Source organism: Pituophis catenifer, unplaced genomic scaffold (genome assembly GCF_029215685.1).
Source record: "Pituophis catenifer annectens isolate HBS135680 unplaced genomic scaffold, rPitCat1.0.hap2 SCAF_10, whole genome shotgun sequence".
Classification (NCBI taxonomy): Eukaryota; Metazoa; Chordata; class Lepidosauria; order Squamata; family Colubridae; genus Pituophis; species Pituophis catenifer.
This window is the reverse complement of record NW_027256890.1, coordinates 18,071,376-18,095,715: the sequence shown is the minus strand read 5'-3', so window position 1 is coordinate 18,095,715 and position 24,340 is coordinate 18,071,376. Positions and strand designations below refer to the sequence as shown.

Genomic DNA, 24,340 nt, shown 5'->3' with positions numbered 1-24,340 from the left:
TTGAAAGACTTGCTGGCGGAGCCCCTGTCTCTTTTCTCTCCAAGTAGGAAGACCCCCTCCCCAAAAAAACAACATCCCTCTTGCTTTTTTTTTTTTTTTTGCTAACGGAAACTTGGTCCTTTTTTGTGGTCGTTCTGTTTCTCGTTCTTTTTTCGTCTTTGCGGTTTTGAAACTTTCCAGCCCGCTGCTGTCGGTTTCTCCCTTCTTTTTCCCCACCCCCAAAATACAGACGGGGCTTCCGATTGGCCCCGGGGAATGACAGTCTTGAGGTGAGTACATTACCTGGAGGCTTGCTTGCTCCCAGATGTGTCTTTTCCGAAACGAGAAAGTTATAGAAAATTGAACCGGCGTTCGCCAACCGGCCTCCCAGGTTTTGATCTTAGCATCTGGCATCCCCAGGTGCTGAACAGGTGTGGTAGAATCAAAGCGCCAGCCTCTCGGAAGCTGCCCCACAACCCAGTGGCATCATGCGAGGTACCAGTGGCACTTGGGATGGGATGTCAGAGGGGGCACTGCTGCTGTTTGGTGCCCTGGGAGCAGAAGTTTGCAAACTTGTTCAGACCTTGAAACGTAAAAAAAAAAAAAAAGGAAAGAAAAGTTTCTTCAAGCTTCTTGAAGCTTTTAAAAAGGCAAGTTTATTCAAAGTTTTTGAAACTTTAAAAAAAAGTTTCTTCAAGCTTCTTGAAGCTTTTTAGAAAGAAAAGTTGCTTCGAAGTTCTCGAAACTTTAAAAAAGAAAAGTTTCTTCAAACTTCTTGAAGCTTTTAAAAAGAAACGTTTCTTCAAATTTCTCAAAACTTAAAAGTTTAAAAAGAGAATAAAAGTTTCTGCAAACTTCTCTTCTAGAAGCACAGCTCCCATGGAAGAAAATTGTTGTGTTTGAGCAAGCTTTCCCCCTTCCTTTAACTATCCTCTTGCAGAGTCCCAGAAAATTCTTGCAGAATCTCAGTTTGGGGGGTGGGAAACCAGGTTTATTGTGGCCTCCTTTTTTCTACGCTGCCAGGTCTCGAAGAAACAGAGGCTGATCTCATCTGGGATTGTGTCTGTTGGTATTTGTGTAATCTGCTTGTCTCGCTGCGCTATGGATGAATGTTATGGTTCTTGATTTCTGTGATGGTTGCATTTTTGCCCGACTTGTTCACCGTTTCGGAAACTCTGAATGCCTCTTTGGGTGTCTCCTGAAAATCAGATGAAACTATACAGGAGATAAGGGGAGATAAGAGAAGATAAAGCCAGCAAGCAGAGGTTTAATTTTGCAATATTGAGAGAAACTCTTCGAAATGCTGGGCCTGTTAGCACCAAGTACTCATTGTAAATTGGAAGGAGGAGAAGGGGGGGGGGGGAAGTAATAGAAAGAGAGGATGAAGTAAAGTGGAAGGAAAAAAAAAGAAAGGAAAAAGGGAGAGAGAGAGAGAGAAAGAGAAAGAAAGAAAGAAAGAAAGAAAGAAAGAAAGAAAGAAAGAAAGAGGAAGGGAAGAAAGAGAAAGAAAGAAAGAAAGAAAGAAAGAAAGAAAGAAAGAAAGAAAGAAAGAAAGAAAGAAAGAAAGAAAAAAAGAAGAAAAATTGATTCACCTCATCTCTTATGTGCATTAATAACTCTGGTACTTAATTGAATAGAAATTGAATAAAGAAATAAAAATAAACAGTTGCAAGACTTAAAAACGATATTATTTCCATTTGAGGATTGCACTGTAGCGACCTGGGGGAATGGGCACAGTTTTGATGTAAATTCGGTCCCAGTTCCCCTCAGAGAGCAGATAAATTGTTCAATTGCACCCAAAATTAACTAGAGTCAGTCAGTCTGTCTGTCTTTCTTTCTTTCTTTCTTTCTTTCTTTCTTTCTCTCCCTTTCTTTTTTCTCTCTCCTTTTTCTTTTTCTCTCTTTATCTTCTTTCACTTTCTTTCTCTTTCTCTTTCCCTCTTTTCTTTCTTTCTTTTTCTTTCTTTCTCTCCTTCCTTCCCTCCTTTCCTCTTTCCCACAAATTGACTATATTAAGGCAGAGAGGACACCCCATAAATTTTTACAACAACTCCTTTCTTTAAAAACCTCACAAGGAATTTAAGATCTGTCCCCAACCTGGCCTAAATACATCCCTTTTTCCAACTTTCTCTCTATATATAGATGATAGGTAGGTAGGTAGATAGGTAGGTAGGTAGGTAGGTGGGTGGGTGGATGGATGGATGGATGGATGGATGGATGGATGGATGGATGGAGAAATAGAGATATATAGATGTAGATGCTAAAATGAGAAAGATGGAAGCATCTCTACAGTAAATTGCTAAAGTTGAAAAATCTGTCAAAGCAGTAGATTTATGAACTGAAATTCTGGATTTCTCACATTGCAAAACCGAGATTCAGAGATGCATTTTTTTCTTTTTCAGGAAGCCTTTTGGTGTGGTACGATGGGGGGCTTTTTAGTGGTGCGTTTCTGAGTCTAAAAAGCAAATCGGTTTTGGGATCCTTTCTTGACACGATAAGTTTTATTGTTGGCCTCGTGTCAAACTGCCCTTTTTGTGTTTTACTGTTTTTATTAAAGTTTGTTCTAAGGTGTAAAACACAAATAGCAAAGAAAACTAGCAAAGGGAAGAAGAAAGGAAATCAAGAGAGAAAACAATCACTTTTTCAGATTTTTTTTTTCATGGCCAAATAGATCCTATTTCTAGAATAGAATTAGAATTAGAATTAGAATAGAATAGAATAGAATAGAATAGAATAGAATAGAATAGAATAGAATAGAATAGAATAGAATAGAATAGAATAGAATAGAATTTTTTATTGGCCAAGTGTGATTGGACACACAAGGAATTTGTCTTTGTTGCATAAGCTCTCAGTGTACATAAAAATACAAGATACATTTGTCAAGAATCATAAGGTACAACACTTAATGATAGTCGTAGGGAACAAATAAGCAATTAAATCATATTAGGAAACAGTCAATATAAATCATAAGGATACCAGCAACAAGGTTACAGTCATACAGTCATAAGTGGAAGGAGATGGGTGACGGGAACGATGAGAAGATTAATAGTAGTGCAGACTTAGTAAATAGTTTGACAGTGTAAAAGTATTATATAAAAATAGAAATGTATGAATTTTGTGAAGATAAAAAATTATAAGGGGGGTTTGAGGGGTTCAAGTTTTATAAAAAGGGGATTTGGATGGGATTATACTCTATGGAAGTCAGGGGGGAGGGGTAGGGGGTTTGGGGGGGTTAGGGTGGGGAGTGTGGGGTGGGTTGGGGGGGAAAAATGGGGTGAAAATGTAATTGTAAAACTTTTGCAATAAAAAAAAAATAGTTTGACAGTGTTGTGGGAATTAGTTGTTTAGCAGAGTGATAGCGTTTGGGAAAAAATTGTCCTTGTGTCTCGTTGTTCTGGTGTGCAGTGCTCTATAGCATCGTTTTGAGGGTAGGAGTTGAAACAGTTTATGTCCAGGATGCGAGGGGTCTGTAGATATTTTCCCAGCCCTCATTTTGACTCGTGCAGGATACAGATCCTCAACGGAAGGCAGGATGGTAGCCATTGTTTTTTCTGCAGTGGTAGCCACGCAGTTGGAAATCTTGCTTTCAAATTCCTTCATTTTCCTTTTTTGGATGGAAAAATCTTGTCGGGTTTTTCTGCAAATTCGCAGCCAGGCGTAGCAAAACAGAACCGAAACATGGAAAGGTTTATACAACCTCTCAGCACATGGTTTGCGTCCCTCAGAATATATTTGTAAAATGGCGATGCCTCTTCAGAATATTTTTGAAATATTTCTTGAAGGATGTTGGTTCTTTTTCACAAGGACCCAGAAAAGGGTGAAATGTTTGCTCGCCTTTTTCTGGGTTTTGCAAAGTGAGGATGGAGTTTTAAGGATGTTATTTGCAAATTCCTCCCTTTCTGGAATATGCAAGATTTTTTCCCCCCCTTCTCTCGATGTTTTGAATTTTAAAATGCAGATTGTCAAAATGTTTTCATTTATCCTGAAATGCCCGCTTGCATTAGCAGGATCTTTAAAGATATTTATCGAGTATTATTTCAGTGCCTTGTTAATGCAAGCAGTTGAAAGAAAATTTATTTCTGCTCTGAATAGTTTTTTTAAAAAATTGCCCAGGAGCAGAACAAGAGAGAAAGAAAATAAACAGAAGAATTTGTTTATTACTATTTAGAAAGAGATTTGCAATGATTGTTTGTTTTAACTAAGTGTCTATAAAAAAACACACACTTTCCAAATTTGTAGCCAAGATAGCTGAGAAAATAAACAAGCTGAAGCTTTTGGAAGAGCCCAGATACGGTTTTTAAATATTATTTTTATATATTTTATTTTATAAATGTATAAAATATTTTAGATATTATTATATATATACTATCTCTTTAGCCAGGTTCTACCTACATAAACCAAGATATTATGCAGCCCTAGTTTGGTTTAGGTAGGTAGAACCTGGCTAAAGAGACATACACATAAAACCTACGAAAAAGAAAGAAAAACAAATATATATATAATTTTTCCTTTTGTTGTTTATATATAGCATATTTATCTAGAAATGGGAGTTGATTGACAGATTCCTCAGCTGAAAATGCCTTGCCAAACATTAGAAGGAAAAATAATATATTAAAATATTATTATAAAATAATATTTTCCTTCTATTGTTTGGCAAGGTATTTTCAGCCAAGGAATCTGTCAATCAACTCCCATTTCTGGATAAATTATATATTATATACTAGATACTAGATAGATAGATAGATAGATAGATAGATAGATAGATAGATAGATAGATAGATAATAAATTATATATTATATATATATGGAAATAATGGGTTTCTTTTTCATTTTAATTGAGCAAAAAAAATTGCAGATTAGAAAATGAACTTAAAAATTGGAAAATATATTTTAAAAAAGAGAGACAAGCAACAGTGGAAATAATTTTAAAAGGTTTATTAAGAGAAGGAGTGTCTAGTCCAGTGAATGGATAGCTAATATTCAGGTGATATCAGTGTAATATTCCCCAAACCGTAGACAATTCCCATCCTACAGTGTTAACTTTTTAAATACGCTGATAATTGCATTTTTTTTTTTTCCTCTCCTTCTGGTGGCTTAGATTTGATTTAAAGCCATTCCCGAACTAAAGCTAAAAATAAAACTGATGATCCATTTTCAGAAACAGCTCTTTATATATGTTTCACTCCACCATGTACACAAAGGTGTTATCTGAAAATGACTCGCTAGAATCTGTTAATTCTGCAAATACATTGTTTTTTTTGGTTTTTTTTTTTGCTTGCTTTATCCCCACGTACTGGGCAGATGAACGCAGATTTTGCTCAGATGAAACCGTTGCAAATTTGCAAAGCTTGGCATGAACGCTGCTGGCTTCGGTGGTTTTAATTTAATATTTAATAATTTAATTTAATTGTTTGTCCTTCCTTTTCTTTCTAACTTTTGCAAGACTCTCGGCTCCCTGTCAAGCCAGCGAAGGATGGATGGGGAATCAATGCTGTTCATCTTTTTTTGCCTCTTGGCCACTGAGTCAAGATGCAGGTGTGATAGATGGCAAATAAATTTGATAAATAAATAGATTAAAAATGGACTTGCCTGGCCGACTCATATATATACATATATATATATATATATGCATATTCTTTCTAGCCAGGTTTTACCTACTAGGCTAGAAAGAATATGCACATAAAAGCCTACGAAAAAGAAAAAGACATATATATATATATATATATATATATATATATATATATATATATATATACATATACATATACATATACATATATATATATATATATACACACATATATATATACATATATATATACATACATATATATACATATATATATACATACATACATACATATATATATATATATATATATATATATATATATATACATACATATATATACATACATATATATACATATATATTCAACATTTTTAACCTTTAAAATTACAATTACACTATTACATCTTTCCATTATTGGAATTTTTTCTTAATTTCAACTTATCTACCCACCTGTTGTTTTATACATATACATTCTTATTTCATAGTTACTTATCTTCATACTATATACAATGTTTACATGTCTACTACACTCTAAAATATACGTTTTATCCATTTATTATCTTTTCTGTACAATCACTGTACGTTAATTTTAGACTTCTTTTCAAGCCAGTTATACCACCTGTTCCATGTCTCATAATACACTGTTTCCTCTCTGTCTCTTAATTCCATCATTGATTTGTCCATTTCTGTGTATTCTAGCATCTTTTTTTATAATCGTTGTGTTTGATGGGGTGTTTTCTTGCTTCCAATTTTGGGAGAATGTGATTCTGGCTGAGGTGATTATATGGAGCATGATGTATTGAATTTCATTTTTTATATTACCTTTTATTATACCCAAAAGGAATAACTCTTGCTTCATATCAGTTTTTTGTTCAACAATTTCCTCCAAACATTTTAAAATTTTTGTCCAATAATCTCTGGCTTTGGGACATGTCCACCACATGTGGTAGTAGGTCCCTTGTTGGTGGTTACATTTCCAGCAATTTGGTGGTCTATTGGGAAACATTTTGGCCAATCTCGCCAGGGGTAAATGCCGTCTATAAAACATTTTGTAGATGTTCTCCTTGTATGCGGCATCTTATTCACAATATTTGGGGGAGAGGGCTGCCTCTGGCTCAAGACAGAAGCTCCCCATGAGATCCGCTCGGGAGAAAATTGGATTAAGCCGAAATACGATTTTGCAGATTTTTCGCGCCGGCATAAAAGGAAGGCTCGAGAAATGTTAAAGAGAAAGCAAAGAAAGCTATTTCTTGCCATCATGGCGAGCTGCAAACAGCTGTTACAGATAGTCCTATACTTGCCACCATTCATTTAGTGACCGTTCCAAGTTACGACGGCCCTGAAAAAAGTGACTGTTTTTCACAGTTACGACCTTTACAGCATCCCTGTGGTTAGGGGCTCAAAATTCAGACGCTTGGCAACCGATTTATACTTACGACCGTAAGTCGGGGGGGTCACACGATCCCGTTTTGCGACCTTCCAACAATGGGGAAGCCAGATTTCACTTAACAATTGGGTTACTCCCTTATCCACTGCAGAGGTTCACTTAACAACCGGGACAAGGAAGATCATAAAAACGAGGCAGAACTCAGCTTTGCAAAGGTCTCACTTTCACAACAGAAATTTGAGGCTCAATTGAGGTCATAAGGCGAGGATTCCCTGTATAAGCCCCTTCCTGGATGGGGGACGGGAGATGTCAAAGGATTTTTATTTTTTTTTTAAGAAAAAAAGGGATAAAAAAGAAAGCATTCTCATTTATTTTGCAAAGCGTGTCAGCATCTTCCGTAAAAGAGCATCTCCAGACTGGCACGTGGAGCAAAGCTGCCAAGCCTTATTTTCCTCTTAATTTGCCAATTCCCCCCTTGTTAAAAAATTTCGTTTTTCTGGCAACATTAGGAGTTGTTTTTTTTTTTTGTTGCTCCGGCGATTCCCAGATTTCATTTCTCCCAAAATCTGGACAGGTTTGGAAATGCTGAGCTCATGGATCCGTGGCCCTCACAACTGGATCTTTCCATTTTTGGGAAGGCTCGGAGGCTGATCATAATTGGGGAGGTAGCTCGTGGAGGGCTGCAGTAAAAATTGGGCTGCCCCGAGTTCAAATCTCGAGGGTGGTTGCTGCCCTCCTCGGCTTAGCCTACCCGTCGGGAGGGGCTGCGAGTTAAAATATAAAAGTTTGAAAGAAGTTTTGCACCCTCCGAGAGAAACCTGGACTGCCTCACTGAATAAGAGAGATATTTTTTTTTTTGCATTGTTTGCTCCTTTTGGGGAGGGGGCGGGCTGCTCACATTGCTGCCAATGCAGCCCCCCCCCCTTAGAGGAAGGGGTTCTCATGAGCCCGGACGACAAGCACACCAAGCAACAATTTTAACCTCGCTGTTTGTTGCGTGCCATTTTGATCCCTTGCCACACCTGCAATTTTGATCCGAGGGCCGCCTGGCTGTCTGATCTCTCTCTCGGGTTGGGTTTGAGTCAATTCCTCGCTGCTCTCGGGTTTGTCGCTACGTGCACACACGTACACACACACACACACACACACAACACACACACACACACCAAACACACACATGAGAAATCTGCCCATTCCAAGATCAATATCGTGGCGCCGTTTTTTGCTGGTTTGCGATTTGGAGATGAGGCGAAAGAGTTGTGGATTGTATGTTGCAGGAGGGAAGCAAGCAGATATTTGAAAATTGATTGATTGATTGGTTGATTGATTGATTCAATTTATATGCCGCCCTTCTCCGGAGACTCAGGGTGGCTTACAATGCATTAAGCAATAGCCTTCATACTTTTGTATATACCTGCTTAGTAGGACTTTCGGGGCCCCCTAAGCGGTGTTCTTTTTTTTATACAAAGTCAGTTTATTGCCCCCACAATCCGGGTCCTCATTTTACCTACCTCAAAAGGATGGAAGGCTGAGTCAACCTTGAGCCTGGCGAGATTTGAACTCGCAGTAATTGCAGGCAGCTGGCAGCTAAGTGCTAATTAACAGCACTTTAGTCCACTGCGCCACCAAGGCTCCTTGGGGGACGTTGGAGACATAGACTTTAAACCAGGGATATTTTTATTAGGGATTTTGCCAGAAACAAACAATAGAGTCCCTAGGGAGACTCTTATATGCCGCCTTGAGTCCCTAGGGAGAAAGGCGGCATATAAATCGCAATAAATAAATAGATAGATAGATAGATAGATAGATAGATAGATAGATAGATAGATAGATAGATAGAGAATTGAGATATTTGATTGTGAATGTATTAACAGCGGCTAGAATTGTGTTTGCTAAAAATTGGAAAAATGAGAAAATACCAACGCAGGCTGAAGTTATTAAGAAAATGATGGAATGTGCTGAAATGAGCAAATTGACATTTGAAATCAGAGAACAGGAAGATCAACAGTATTATATGATATGGGATTTATTTTATCAATGTCCAGATAATAAAACATGGAAATGAAATATGAAATAAATGTAATAATATAATACATGAAAAGGATTTTTATGGGACGAAAACGCCGTTGTTAAATAAACGACCAATGAGAATAATAATATAAAGATATGAGATTGATAATAGGAGAAATTATTCGAGAAATTTCGTCAGAAAACTTATTTATTTCGCCTAGCCGGGCTGGCTTGATCCCACAGTTTTGGTTAAATTTAATTTATTTTAATTGGGTTGTTTTAATTTGCGGCCAAAAATATTTAGCTATTTTTAAACTGTTTTTAAATTTTGTATGTTCTGTTTTATTCTGGCTGTTCACCGCCCTGAGTCTTTGGAGAAGGGCGGTATACAAATTAAAACAAATAAATAAATAAAATAAAAATAAATAAATTAGAAAGTTAGTAAATGATGAATAGGGGATGACGCACAAAAGATTTGTAACCGACCGACCCACGGTCTGCAATTGTAATGGATGATGGATATTTTATGTTTTGTTTAAAAATAAAAAAAAAATTGTTTAAAAAAAAAAGAAGAAAATGGGGGGGGGTAGGAGAAGGATGGTTGGTGTTTGGATCTCAGCAATTTCAGCCGGATGGGGGTGACTCAACCCAGGAGTTGTTGGCGACAAAACCGAACTTCTCGACGATTGGCAAAGAGACCAATTGCGGTGATAAAATAAGTTTTGAGTTCTGATTGATGGCATCTGCTCTACAAGCGACTCAGCTCAGCGTCTTCCCACGCCGAGCTTTTTAATACTTTTTTCTAACTATTATTATTATTATTATTATTATTATTATTATTATTATTATTATTATTATTATTATTATTATTATTATTATGGATTAGTCCTTTGCAAATGGAGTCGTTTTGGGGGCTCGGTAGGAAATGAGTGATTGGGAGAAGCAGGGGAAGATCCCCAGCTGTCTCTTGCACTTGTGGTCCAGGTAGGGCAGAGATAATTTTAAATTTGTTCAGCCAAATTATTTAATTCATTTTTATTTTATTTTAAATTTTTGTATTTATGTGTTTTATCTTGCGGCTGTTCACCGCCCTGAGTCCTTCGGGAGAAGGGCGGTATAGAAATTTAATAAAATAAAATAAATAAATAAATAATTCCCATGTTCTGAAGGACCCAGATCCGGGTCTTTGCAGAGTTGTCCAGAGGCTGACTCCATTCCCGTGCTCTGCGCTCTGTGTGACGGCAGAAAACGGGAGGTAGCGAAGACTTCGGACCTGTCTGTGGGGTCCTCGGTGCTCTCTGAGCTGTGTGGTTTTCTTGTAGACGTTTCGTGACCCAATTAGGTAACATAGTCAGTGTTAGAAGCAGTGGTGACATTCCATTTTTTTTTTACTACCAGTTCTGTGGGCGTGGCTTGGTGGGCGTGGCAGGGGAAGGATACTGTAAAATCCCCATTCCCTTCCCACTTCTGGGGGAAGGATATTGCAAAACCTCCATCCCCACCTCACTCTGGGACCAGCCAGAGGTGGTATTTGCCGGTTCTCCGAATTGCTCAAAATTTCCGCTACGGGTTCGCCAGAACCTGCTGGATTTCACCCCTGGTTAGGAGGGTTTGTGAAGAAGGAGAAGAGGTGGCTGTGGGGTCCTCGGTTGTTTGCTTGTAGACATCTCATTACCAACCTAGATGGCATCATCAGTGCTGGAAGGGAGAGGGTTTTGCAAAGTGGAGGAGGACTGTGGGGTCGGTGGTGCTCTCTGAGCTTGGCGGTTTTCTGGCAGACATTTTATTACCAAACTAGGTAACATCATCAGCGCTAGGCTTATTCAGCGCTGAGTATTGGTACTTTAGAACTGGTTGCTTGGCAGTGCCCGCCCAGCAAGGACGGCGGAGAGGTTTAGAAGCCTTCTGGGTGGGGTTGGCCCTCTGGATGGCCTGGGAGGCAGGGCGGGGCCACGAAACCAGAGAGGCCTAGGTAGGCGGACGGAGGCTTCTTCAGATCTTTATCAGCTTCAGCTGGCTTCGAATGGAAAGGAGGAAGGAGAGAAGGACAAGAGAGAGGGGGGAAGGGAAGGAAGGAAAGAAGGAAGGAAGGAAGGAAAGAAGAAAGAAAGAAAGAAAGAAAGAAAGAAAGAAAGAAAGAAGAAGAAGAAGAAGAAGAAGAAGAAGAAGAAGGGGGGAAGGAAGGAAGGAAGGAAGGAAGGAAGGAAGGAAAGAAAGAAAGAAAGAAAGAAAGAAAGAAAGAAAGAAAGAAAGAAAGAAAGGATAGATAGCCTCTCTTTCCAAAGAAAGAGGAGAAGGAATGAAGAGAAGGATAAAAGGAAAGATGGAGGGAGGGAGGGAGGAAGGAGAAAAGGAAAGGGAAAAGGAAAGGGAAGGAAGGAAATGCTCAGGAAAATAAAAATGAGTATCCCTTTGGAAACAGGCATATTCTCTCTCTGTGTGTGTGTGTGTGTGTCTCTCTCTCTGTCTCTCTGTGTCTCTTTCTCTCTTTTTCTCTCACTTTCTCTGTCTCTTTTTCTTTCTCTCTCTTTCTCAATCTCTCTGTCTCTCTCTTTTTTTTTCTTTCTCTCTCTTTCTCCCTCACTCTCTCTTTCTTTCTCTCTTTCTCACTCACTCTCTCTGTCTCTCTCTGTCTCTCTTTTTCTTTCTCTCTTTCTCACTCACTCTGTCTCTCTTTTTCTCTCTTTCTCTCTCTTTCTCACTCACTCACTCTCTCTCTGTGTTTGTGTTCAGGGTGTACAAAAAGGAAAGGCCCATTAAAACCATAAAAGCTACTGGGGCGGGGGGGGGGGGGAATGCTCGGACAGCTTCCCAGGGCCTTAGCCTGGGCGTGATTTTGGGGGTGGGGGGGTCCCAGGGTGGCCCCCTAGGAAGGTAGGAATCTGATCCGGAGCCCGGCTGCCAAATGAGCCAGCCGGGAAAGTGGAAGGCATGAGTTCAGCTCCTGGAGTGGGTGGAGTGGCTGAGGCTATTTATAGGACTGGTTTCATTAGGAAAGTGGGAATTCTTGCACTTAATTGCCCAGGAGAAATTGGAGCATCTGGGAATGGAGATTGTGAATATTGTGTTCTGCATAGCATAGAGACTGAGCCTTCCCTTCCCTTCCCTTCCCTTCCTCCCTCCCTCCTCCTTCCTTCACTTCCTCTGCCTTCTTTCCTTCTTTCTTTCTTCTCTTCTTCCTTCTGCTCTTCCTTCCTTCCTTCCTCCTCTTCCCCCTTCTTTTTTCTTTTTCTCTCCTTCCCTCCTCCTCTTCCTTTCTTTCCCTCCCTTCTCTTCCTCCCTCTAATTCCTTCTATTTCCTCTCTCCTTCTCTCCCTCTTCCTTCTTCCTTCTCTCCCTCCTTCTCCTCTCCCTTTCCTTTCTCCTTACCTCCTTCCTCCCTCCTCCACTCCATTCTTCCACCTTCTCTTCCCCCTTCCTTCCTTAGATCCTTCTTTTCTTCTTCTCCCTCTCTCCTTTCCCTTCCTCCCTCCCTCCTCCTTCCATCATTTCCTCTGCCTTCTTTCCTTCTTTCTTCTCTTCCTCCTTCTGTTCTTCCTTCCTTCCTCTTCTCCCTTCTTTTTTCTTTTTCCCTCCCTCCCTCCTCCTCTTCCTTTCTTTCCCTCCCTTCTCTTCCTCCCTCTTCTTCCTTCTATTCCCTTCTTCCTTCTCTTCCTCCTTCTCCTCTTCCTTTCCTTTCTCTTCATCTCCTTCCTTCCTCCTCCACTTCCTCCTTCCTCCTTCTCTTCCCCCTTCCTTCCTTCCTTGTTTCCCTTTCCCTTCCTTCCTTCCTTCCTTCCATCAATCATGTTAAAGAAGAAGCCAAAACTCCCTCCATAGAAAAGGACCATTGGCAACCTTGTAATGTGTCCCCATCACTCTCACGATGAAGCAGCATCACGCCGGGTACCAGATTACGGCCCTTCTCCCCACCCCCACCCCACCCCCATTTTTCTGTGCTTCTCACCCTGCCTCATCCTTGGCGTGAAAGTTGGGGGTCTCTTCCCCTCCCCCATGTTGCTTCTTCCAATCTTTGGGCCTGCCCTGTGTCTTATCACCATCTTGGCAACCTGTCAGCTTTCCCTCCAGATCGGCTCATCCTTCAAAACCCGCCTCAGTTTTTTCATTCAGTTTCCTGCATTTTTTCCTTCTCTTTGCAAGGGAAGAAGACCCCCGGAAGTGTCCTCAGTTATAACCAAGTTTGTTCGTTCTTAAAAGTGGGGGGGGAGGGGAAGCACCTCCCCTGAGTTTTTCTTTTGTCAGCATCCGACAGAGCTGAGTAACTCATCCTTGGGGGCGGAGGAGTTGTGTACCCGTCTCTCAAAAGCTTGCGCAGCTCTTCGGTTTGATTCATGTGGGGAAAGTGTCAACGGATCTTCCTCCTTCTCCCCCTGTTGTGGGCACCCCTGTGCCGTGGGGATGGGAGGAGGGGGAGAAGGGAAGGGGATCGGAGAGGAGGGGGGCCTCCGACACAGGCGTTCCATCTCGAGTGCCGGTGCCGTTTGTCGAACGGTGTGGTTTGGGGGTTTTGTGCTCGCAAACAGGTGCAAAGGAGGCCACCGAGCAGCTCTCCGATTTTTGTTCAGAAAAAGGGAAGGTTGAAAGGCCCACTTTGAAAAAGAACAAACCAAAATGGGGAGTGGGAGGGGTGGGAGGTTAGGTCTTCCTGGCCTGGGTTGACCTTCGACCGTCCGCTTGAACGAGAGGGAGTTTAGGCAGAGTTTGGCAACCAGGAGCAAACATAACACCCCTGCAGGAAAGTCTTGTCTGCAGATAGTTGTCCTCCAGCGAGAACCTCACCTTCACAGGGACTAGTGACATGACCCCACAATCGGGGCCACGAGAACCAAAGGATGTCCAAGCCAAAGATTCTCCTCCTCCTCCCCTTCTCCTTTTTCTCCTCCTCAACTTCCTTCTCCTCCTCCTCCTCCTCTCCACAAATCTCCCTCCCTTCTAGCACTGAGGATGTTCCCTAGCTGGTTCGTCTGCAAGAAGTCCACCAAGCTCAGAGAGCATCAAGAACTTCACAGTCCTCCTCCACTCCACAAACCCCCCTAGCCCTGATGATGTTCCCTAGCTGGTTCATAAAACGTCTGCAAGAAGGCCACCAAGCTCGGGGAGCACCAAGGACCCCTAAATTCCATTTCAGAGCAGCAAAGAGGCAGAATTCCAAAGCTGTTGGTACAGGAATACTACCCGTGTTTCCCCGAAAATAAGACCCTGTCTTATATTTTTTTGAACCCTGAAATAAGCCCTTGGCCTTATTTTCGGGGAGGTCTTATTATTTTGGGGCGCATGGAGCAAGATGGGGCTCCTCTTGCTGTCTTACCTGATTTCCAGCTCTGCGTTTAAATATTTTCAGGGAGGGCTTATTTTGGGGGGAGGCTTATTTTAGCTCATGCACTCAAAAGCCCGACTGGGCTTATTATCAGGGGAGGTCTTATTTTCGGGGGAAACAGGGTAACACTCTGTCATGAAAGGAGAAGGATTGAGGGGGCCACCCTGGGACGTCTGAGTAAGCCAGACTTGCCATCCTGGGTTAAAAGCCCCTTTTTGTGACCCCCGGGGGCCCAGAGTCCTCCCCCCATCCCTCCCTTTCAAAACGCAGACCCCTCTGAAATAAAACCACGTTGATGGCAGAGAACAAGTGTCGCTTGTCACAACTGGACCTGCCCTCCTCTTCCTCGTTGACAGCACCGACTCCGTAACCGGACGGGGAATCATGGGTGGAAAAAAAAAACACCAATTCCGGACCACGCTGTACTCTTCACTTTCCCACACACACCCCTCATTTGTGTGTGTGTATGTGTGTGCATCAATTTCGATTTGCAGCACCCCGTTGACCTCAGGTTGAAAAGTCGAATTTACCGGCAGGACCAATTTTTTTTTTTTAATTTTTTTTTTTTTTTGGCTAAAAGTGAGAGTAACTTCTTACTGGCAGCTCCGTCAAGGAGGATCGACTGAGTAACTGAAAAGCTGACTCAACTCGGCTCCCCGAGGCTCGGCTTACCAGTATCGCCGTTTGAAGTCGAAGGGAAGAAAATATCTGGTCGTTGTGGTTTTGTGATGCCTTCTCTCTTTTGTCTTTCCGCTTGTTATTTTGTCATTACGGGGGGAGATTGGAGGGAGATAGCGGCGGGTGAGACGATGGGGACGGAAGATTGCGCACGTACGGTCGTCCTCGAGTTAACAACCATTCGTTTAGTGACCGGTGGCACCAAGACACTGAAAAAAGTGCCTTCGGACCTGTGAGGTAGGCTCCTCGGTCTGTTTTCCAAAGAGCAGGCCGTACAGATCCAAGCCAAATGCCGGTGGATTTTCCACCCAGGTTCTCTACAGGTAGTCCTTGACTTATGACCACAATTGAACCTAAAACTTTCCGTTGCTAAATGAGACATGTGTTGAGTGCATTTTGCCCCATTTTATGACCTCGCTTGCCACAGTTGTTCAGCGAATCACCGCAGCGGTTATAGTTAGTAACACGGCTGTTAAGTGAATCTGGCTTCCCTGTTGACTTTGCTTGTCGGACGGTCGCAAAAGGGGATCGCGTGACCCCCAGGGACACTGCGAACGTCATAAGTATGAATCACTTGCCGAGCATCTGAATTTTGATCACAGGACCCTAGGGATGCTGCAACGGTCGTAAGTGTGAAAATTGGTCATAAGTCACTTTTTTCAGTGTCATAATTTCGAACGGTCGCTAAACAAACTGTTGTAAGTCGGGGACTAGCTGTACTGCCCTTCTATCTTCCTGGCCTGGATTGTAGATCTGCTGCCTCCCTCCACAGCCTCTGTTTCAGATTTACACACAATTTTTGCTGGGATGCATGTCTTAGCAAGAGAAGGATGTTAGTTAAAAGGAGTGTTTGCCCCTAAGTATTTTTTTGGGGTCTTGTGAAAGGCGCTAACAGCAATTGTGGGGTAAGGCTGCCCTCTGGTGGACTGTGGTGAGCACTGCAAGGTCTTTTGGCTAAGAGCTGGAGAACGGCTGTCTAATGTTGGTAGTTGACTTTCTCCAACAATTAGGAAAAAGGAGATCATCTGCAGATCCTGGTTTGATCCCTTCAGAACATGGCTTGTCTGTGTGCTGGTTCTCCCATCGCTTCACACGTGCTCCTCTTCCTTCTCCAACCTCTTCTTGTCTTCTTTTCCCCACACAGCCCAAATTGAAGTGATCCCCTGCAAGATCTGCGGAGACAAATCTTCCGGGATCCACTACGGGGTCATCACTTGTGAAGGATGCAAGGTGGGGAACGGTCTCCTCCATCGCTGGGATCTTGGGTGTTGCCAAAATTGTTCCTTCTTCCTTGCAGAAGATTCTCCTGAGTGGGAGTCAGGGAGGGAATATGGGGGTCAGGGAAGTAGATGCCCATAAATCTCTACTGAACCAATTTTGGCTCTCTTCACTGATGGACCACTGAGCTGTTGGACTTCACAAAGTTTTGTTGGCCACCAGTAAAGCTACCAAAGGTCCATCTTCTCAGTTCATCTTCTTGGCTTCCTCTCCAGGGCTTCTTCCGACGCAGCCAGCAAGGGAACGTGACCTATTCTTGTACTCGGCAACAAAACTGTCTGATCGACCGCACCAGTCGCAACCGCTGCCAACACTGTCGCCTGCAGAAATGTCTCAGCCTCGGCATGTCCCGTGACGGTAAGTCCCACGTTGAGAAGCACCTCAGGGAGGGTTCCTGTCGGGGAATTGCGCAGCTGGTGTCCGAACCAAGTTAGAGACGCTGAGACGAACTTGTAATTTGATGTAAATAAGCATATTTAACATCAGTCATATTGACAACAGAGAAGATAGTCAGGAACACACTAACATTCTGAGGTAAATTATGTGAGGTAAATCGCATGAGGTAAATCGCACAGCAATAAACAGAGCACACAGAAGAAAAAAGCGGGAAAAACAGAAACTCCCCCTTTACACCCACAGCAACCAATCATAGCGTAGATTGCCTCATGCAGGAACCCACACTCTCCCACCAATCAACCACAACTGTGTGTTATGGCCCGTTTACTGTTCCAACTACTAAATTAAATATCTTAACAGTTCCCAAGTCTAATAAGTTTTTCCCGGATTTCTAAACACATCGTGCTCTCGGGTTTGGAGATGTTCCCTCTGTCCCTTGCCTCATTTTGGTGATGACACATCGCAAAATGGGACAAGGAGGAGAAAAGAACCAGGTTGGAGATGTTGAGGAGCTTCAAGTGACTACTGAATAAACTCAAATTGCTCATGTCTTAAGTGTCCTGCATCATTTTTATCTCTAGAAAACCGTCCCTTAATTTGTCTTCTCTTCCAGCGGTCAAATTTGGCCGGATGTCCAAGAAGCAACGAGACAGCCTCCACGCCGAAGTCCAGAAACAGCTGCAGCAGCAACAACATCAAGGCGGAGAGAGTTCCACCTTCTCCTTGGGCATGGCCAATGGTCAACTCAAGCTGGACCCTTCTCTAGATCTCCGAGAAGGCTCTCCTGCTCTCCTCACCGGACAGACCCGACTTAGCCAGTCTCCGGATGAGACGGCGGGCTTGGCCTACTCTAACGGACTCCCCAAGGCGCAGAGCCTCCTGGGTGAAGGCCAGCAGGACCTCTTCAAAAAAGGGTATGGTCCTGGAGTCATCAAGGTAGAACCCAGGACCAGCGTCTATTACGCTATGGAGACGCAGGCGTCACCAGACCTCCTGTCCCTGAATGCCAGCAGAGTGGAACGGACAGCAGCTAGCGAGACCCTTGACTTCTATGCCAACCCGAGCTTCACCAGCTTCTTGGAGTGCCCGCGCCCTTCACTGATGGAGATTGGTGAGTGAGTGGAGGTTTTCAGAAAGGCTGGAAGAAAAAGCAGTGTTAAGTGGACGATGGGACTCTTCAGCAGAATAACAAAGAGTTGGAAGGGACCTTGGAGGTCTTCTAGTCCACCCCCTGCTCAGAATACAGAATAATCGAGTTGGAAGGGACCTTGGAGGTCCTCTAGTCCAAGACAAAACATGGGGTTTTGAGCCCACCTCTCAAAATCAGGCTTAGGGAAAGCAACAGAAGACAAGGCAGCTTCTGTGGGGTTCCGATTGCAGATAGGCGGCCATCTTGTTGTCTTCCTCCTGCTGCAGAGCACTTGACCCAGAATGTCCTCAAGTCCTACCGGGAGACCTGTCAGCTCCGCTTGGAAGACCTCCAGTTGCTGAGGTGGGAGACCTTCACCCGAGAAGAAATTGGGAGCTACCAGAAGAAGGTAAGATGGGGTTCCACCTATTCTCCGAGAGAAAGACCCCATCTTAAAGTTCTGTTTAAGGAGGAGGAAGAGAACTGTGGGGTCCTTGGTGTTCTCTGAGCTGGGTTGTTTTCTTGCAGATGTTTCACTAAGACGTTAGATAGCAACATCAGCGGTAGAAGGGAGTGGGATTTGCAAAGAGGAAGAGGAGGAGGAGACATCTGTGGGGTCCTTGGTGCTCTCTGAACTTGGCTGTTTCCTTATAGACATTTCATTACCCAACTAGGGAACGTTTTCAGTGCTCGTTCCTCTGAATCTTTACTCCCCTCTGTTTTCTCACAATCCACCCAAACTTCTTCATCATCATCTTCTCTCTCTCTCTCTCTCTCTCTCTCCCATTAGACTATGGAGGAGATGTGGGAACGTTGCGCCTGCCGCATCACGGAAGCCATCCAGTACGTGGTGGAGTTCGCCAAGCGAATGGGGGGCTTCATGGACCTCTGCCAGAACGACCAGATCGTGCTTCTCAAAGCAGGTAAGGGGGGGTGCGATGCCACACTCAGTTCCCGAGAGCTCTTTGTGGGTCTGGTTTCCACCACCGCCTTTGCAGTGGAGAGCAAACAGTACTTCCTTTTATGGTGTGATTTTAAGGGCCGCCTTTATGCCGGGTGGCTGAGATTCACGCATTTTCTCTTTTTTTTCCCTACGTCGTTGCGTTCGGCTTTGCTCGTAATGTTTTCGAAAATTTTTCGCCAACTAGAGAGCTTCTGATTGACTGGATTAGAAGTGTGAGAAAATTCCTAAAATTGTTCCCGCCCCAAAGACGGGGAGAAACCAGAACAGTGGTCAAAGGATGTAGAATGTACCCATTTCGATCTGAGCTGAGGAATTCAGCCAAAGTTTTTTCCCCAAAAAAGGAAGGATTGGCCAGGCTAATGTCATCTTCTCCCCCCCTTCAGGTGCCATGGAGGTCGTTCTGGTGAGGATGTGCCGAGCCTTCAATTCTGAGAACCGGACGGTCTTCTTTGAGGGCAAATATGCTGGCCCAGAAGTCTTCAAATCTCTGGGTACGAGTGTCAGAATTTTGACCGATGCCCTGACTAAATCATGAGCCTCAAGCCAAGCTTTAAAAGAAATCCAGTTATTTATTAGGAGCTTCATGTCGGCACGAACCAAGTGAGGCTAACTCTGACCTCACTTAATTCGTGCCTTGCTCTGACCCTGCTTCCCCCCTCCCCCCCAAGGTGTGTCATCAGTCACATTCCCCAATGAAGCAATTTTGCGGGTTGTAGAAGTCACTCCCTCCAGTCACTGTAGGTCACCCTGGAGATGACCTTGATGTTGCTGGCTGGAATGTGCTTTGTTTTGACTGAAATTTAAGTTCCTCGATGCAGCTGCGAGGCTCGGTTTTCCCATCCCCCCTGCCTATGGCAACTTGAGAGCAGGTCAGGAATGCTTGGCGAGTTGACAACGAGAGTGTCCTACTACCTGGATCAAGAAGGATGGAATCCCCTGTAGGTTCAGGTTGGGGTCTAAAGTAAGGTGTAGAAGGGGGTCTTGCAAGACGTTTTGGTGGCAGGATGGAGGCCTGCTATTTGAGTGGGCTTGAGGAACATCAACTGGCAGCGAGAGGTGATTGCAACTCCAGGAGTTGGTTTCCAAGATACATCTAACTTCCCCAAAGGGGAACATTAAATTGTTATATCCTTCCTCCTCCTCTTCCTCTTCCATGTGCTCACTTCTTCCTCTTCCTCCGGCTCTTCTCCTCCTGCTCTTCTCCCTCTTCTCTTTTTCCTTCTCTGTCTCTTCCTCTTCCTTCTCCTTGTCTTATCTTCCTTCTTTTCCTCCTCCTCCTCTTTCCTCCTCTGTCTCCTCCTCTTCATTTTCCTCTCCTCCTTTTCTTCCTCTTCCTCCTCTTCTTCTTTCTCTACCTCTTCTCCTACGTCTCTTTCTTTGTCTCCTTCTCCTCTTTGCAGCGTGATTTGAACCACGAGTCTTCCTTTCTTCAGGTTGCAGCGAACTGATCAACTCCATCTTCGACTTCACACACAGCCTGTGTTCGCTCCACTTCTCCGAGAACGAGATTGCTCTTTTCACAGCCCTGGTGTTGATCAACTCAAGTAAGGACAAAGCTTTTCTGGTTGTGGAGTTAAAATTTGGCCCTTTTGTTCTTTTGACTGCACTTCATTGCTGTGGGCTTGAGGAGGTTGTAGCTTTTTTTAGTCAAAGAGAAAACAAAATTTAGGGGGTGGGTTTGTTTTGTTTTGTTTTGTTTTGTTTTTTTGCCTTTCCCCGCACATTTGCCTCTCCAATTGTCTTGTGTCTTCTTCACTCGTCTCAAAAAAAAAGCAAAAAGATTTTACACAAGAACTGGAAATGGATGGTTGGTTTTGCCAGCTGATCCTCTAACAATACGGTAAGTACAAAGCTGCAAACCCTCCATTTAAACCGTCTCTGAAGAACAGACGGATTAAAAGACTCGGCCGCCGCACCATCTTAATAATAATATTAGGCCTGAGAAAAGTTTAAAAGATTTAATTAAACAGGCAAGACGTCGTTTAAAATCAAGCAGCTGCTCCAGGAAAGCCGTGACCGAATCCAGCCTCCCTGAAACTTTGGGTCTGTGGGCTCTGCGTGGTTTTTAAGATTTTTATTTGCACAGCTTTAAAGTGTCAATTGCTTCTCGGTCTTTTTTACGATTTGTAAGCCGTCCTGTAGGGACGCGGTGGCTCAGTGGCTAATACGCTGAGCTTGTCGATCAGAAAGGTCAGTGGTTCGAATCCCTACTGCGGTGTAACGGGGTGAGCTCCCGTTATTTGTCCCAGCTTCTACCAACCTAGCAGTTCGAAAGCACGTTTAAAAAAATGCAAGTAGAAAAATAGGGACCACCTTTGGTGGGAAGGGAACAACGTTCCGTGCGCCTTTGGCGTTGAGTCATGCCGGCCACGTGACCACGGAGACGCCTTCGGACAGCGCTGGCTCTTCGGCTTTGAAACGGAGAGGAGCACCGCCCCCTAGAGTCGGGAAGGACTAGCACATATGTGCGAGGAGAACCTTTACCTTTAAGCCGCCCAGAGTCACCTTATCCAGAACACGAGCGGCCTATAAATTTAATAATTGCTTAACGCATTGTAAGCCGCCCTGAGTCTCCGGAGAAGGGCGGTGTCAGCGTCTCAGTGCTGACATAGAAAAGGGAGGATGAAGCCTGAACTTTTGCCTGCTAAATCCCTTTGAAGATTCGGTCTCCTTGGAGATGAGGAGGGGGGAAACATTCCTGTGAACTGACGGGGAAAGGAATCAGGAAAGTGACTTGGAAGATAGCCAATGAGAAGCAGAGAATTGGGGATCGGAAAGGGAGGGATTGGGGGGGCAAAGGTCAGTATTGACCGCGAAGAGCCAGGATCCGGTTGCTGTGCTCGAATAAAGAGAAAATTTCCTTAAAGATTGGCAGTTTGGAAGTTCATTTATTTTGAGATAGGATCGAAACCTGACAGGCGGCATATAAATCAAATTTAAAAAAAAATATAAATCAAAAGGGCTGCACCAGATCCTGGGGGGTGGGGGGGTGGGGGCGGGTGCCGACCTCTGTGGCAGCTTTGATTTTGCAAACGGACTGAGGCCCCAGCAGGTTTCTCTCTCCGTTTTGCAGATCGACCGTGGCTGCAAGAGAAAAGCAAGGTGGCCTACTTACAAAACAACCTTGAAGTGGCCTTCAAACAGATGCTGCAGAAAAATCACCGGGAAGGCATTTTGGCCAAGGTGAGTATCTGCCGGGGCTTCGAACAGAGGAGGAAAAAATACAGAAGGAACAGAGTTGGAAGGGACCTTGGAGGTCATCTAGTCCAACCCCCTGCTCAAATAGGAGACGCTGTATCAATTCGGACAAATGGCTTTCCAATATTTTCGTAAAAACCTCCACTTATGAAGCACGTACAATTTCTGGTGGCAGGCTGTTCCACTGGTTAATTGTTCTCACTGTTAGGAAATTTCTCCTTAGTTCTAGCTTGTTTCTCTCCCTGATTAGTTTTCGTCGGTTGTTTCTCGTCTTGCTTTCTGGTGCTTATCCAATTTGCTGGCAGGAAGAGCCCACACCCCAAAAGACAAGCTCAGGGACCAAATGGATCTTGACAGACTTGAACCCTGGGCCCTATCCAACAAAATGAAATTTAACATAGAGAAAAGCAAGGCTTTACACCTAGGGAAGAAAAGTACAGATTAGGTGAAACCTTCGCTCAAAAAGCAGTAACGAATCTCTCTAGGATAGGGGTCGGCAACCCACAGCTCTGGAGCCGCATGTGGCTCTTTCATACCTCTGTTGCAGCTCCCTGTCACCAGTCCGCACCACAGTTTTGAGAGGACCTTCTGGTTTTGGGGGGAAGCACGGCGCACCAGGAGGAGGCTCTATAGCAAGGGGCTGGGCTTTCCGCTCAGTTCCACAGTTGATAGGGCTTTCAGTTAGGACAGGTAGAGGAAAAAGGACGCTAGGTGTTCTGTCCCCAACCACACGCACACACACCAACAGACGCTCAAGAGTTAAAGACCAAACCAGCCGGCAAAATCCTTTTCCTTATGATAACGGAACTTGGCAACAACCTAGTGGCTGCCTGCCAAGAGTTTATTATTTACGAAGAGTAGAGATAACTTCTCCCCACTCCTGGTACATCAAAAGAAACAGCTCAATAATTACGGAGTCAATCAAGTCCAGAGATAATCCAGCAAAGTCTATAGCAAAAAGTCCGGCAATGCAGAATGGCGTGGAAGCTTTCAGCTTTGTTCGTCACAAGGTTTGACTGGCCACCACGCTCCCTTTTATAACCTGTGGGGTGTGGTCCAGTGACTCAGCCTAATCTCGGGCACGCCTTTTCTTCTGTTGCGCACGCTTATCTCTGCGACGCTGGCATGGATCCAGCCAAGACTCATTACCCTCATCACTGTCCATCTGTGGCTGCATGGACGTGCTTGGCCCCGGCCCTATCTCTTGCCCTTCGGCGGACACCGAAGGCATTGCCAGAGAGGAGGGTCCTGGAGAGGGAGGCCTTGCCAACTCCTCTTCCTCACTCTCAGAGTCTGCATCTGTCGATAGCCCAGACTCAGGCAACAGAGCCACAACACTAGGAGGAGACTGTATGGTGGGGGAAGCGGACTTCCGGTCAGCTCCAGAATTGAAAGGGGGGCTTTCAGTTATGATCTTTGTGGCTCCCGGTGTTTTCTTTTCTGTGTGAAATGGGTCCAGATGGCTCTTTGAATGTTTAAAGTGGCCGACCCCTGCTCTAGGACAAGCCGGCATGGCATGAATCTTGCCCCAGATGGGTGTCAAACACCAGGGAAATCAGGAGATTCAGGCAGTTCAAATGAGTGTAAAGATTCATTGCAAGCTTGAATTCTCTACAAGAATCTGGCCAACTGACGGTTAAGGGAAAAGAGCGGGAGATAAGAAAGGCATTCAAGATGAGCTGGACTTAGATCTCTTGTGGGCACGCAGGGACTCGTGACTGATGGCGTGTTGGACCCCTCCCTCAGGCTCAGCCTGGTCATCTCCTACAATGGGGCACCTTCCAGGTGAGCCAGACCACGTGAGAGTATCTCATTCTCTCCCACTTTCTCTTTCTAGTTGCCACCCAAAGGAAAGTTGCGAAGTCTCTGTTCCCAGCATGTGGAGAAGCTCCGTTCCTTTCGCCAGATGTACCCCATGGTCGTCCACGCGGTTTTCCCACCGCTGTACAAAGAGCTCTTCAGTTCAGACTCTGACCCACTGACCCAGGGGCCCACAGGGGAATAACCCCCTCCCCACAAGCTGAGGACAGATCAGGCGTCTCCTCCCGTTAACGCTGGAAGCCAGACGCAAAACGAAGAATCGGATCGAGGGAAGCCGTCAACAAGAGGGCGGGCAGGACAAGGAGTTGGTGACCGCTCGTCTGTCCTCATTTTGGGGATGTTCCCGCTTCATCCTGGAAGAGAAACAGGCCAGGGTCACCTGTCCCCCCCCCCCTCGGAGGGATCCCTCAAAATGCTCCAGTTTACATTTAAGGGTTTACCTGCCACGGAGGCAAGAAGCAATAAAGGGGGGATTATTTGACACAAACAAATCCACCGTGATACAGTTTCGTGGGAAGGTAACATCGGACATCGCTGCCAGCTCAGGCAACAGCCCCCCCCCCATCAAAAAAATACCTCATTTGTGCTGTTTAACGGCAAGAGACTCAGCC

At 44.3% G+C, this 24,340-nt stretch overlaps 1 protein-coding gene across 1 annotated transcript; it reads left to right on the top strand.

Moving 5' to 3' along the window:
- Positions 1-407: 407 nt before the first annotated feature.
- On the top strand, positions 408-24,026 carry RORC (RAR related orphan receptor C). The gene is made up of 10 exons (XM_070950354.1): positions 408-474; positions 16,088-16,173; positions 16,437-16,578; positions 17,231-17,728; positions 18,034-18,155; positions 18,537-18,669; positions 19,094-19,201; positions 20,144-20,254; positions 21,784-21,893; positions 23,746-24,026. Exons 1-10 carry the CDS (start codon positions 468-470, stop codon positions 23,911-23,913), a joined length of 1,485 nt encoding a protein of 494 aa, XP_070806455.1. The 5' UTR covers positions 408-467; the 3' UTR covers positions 23,914-24,026.
- Positions 24,027-24,340: the final 314 nt, after the last annotated feature.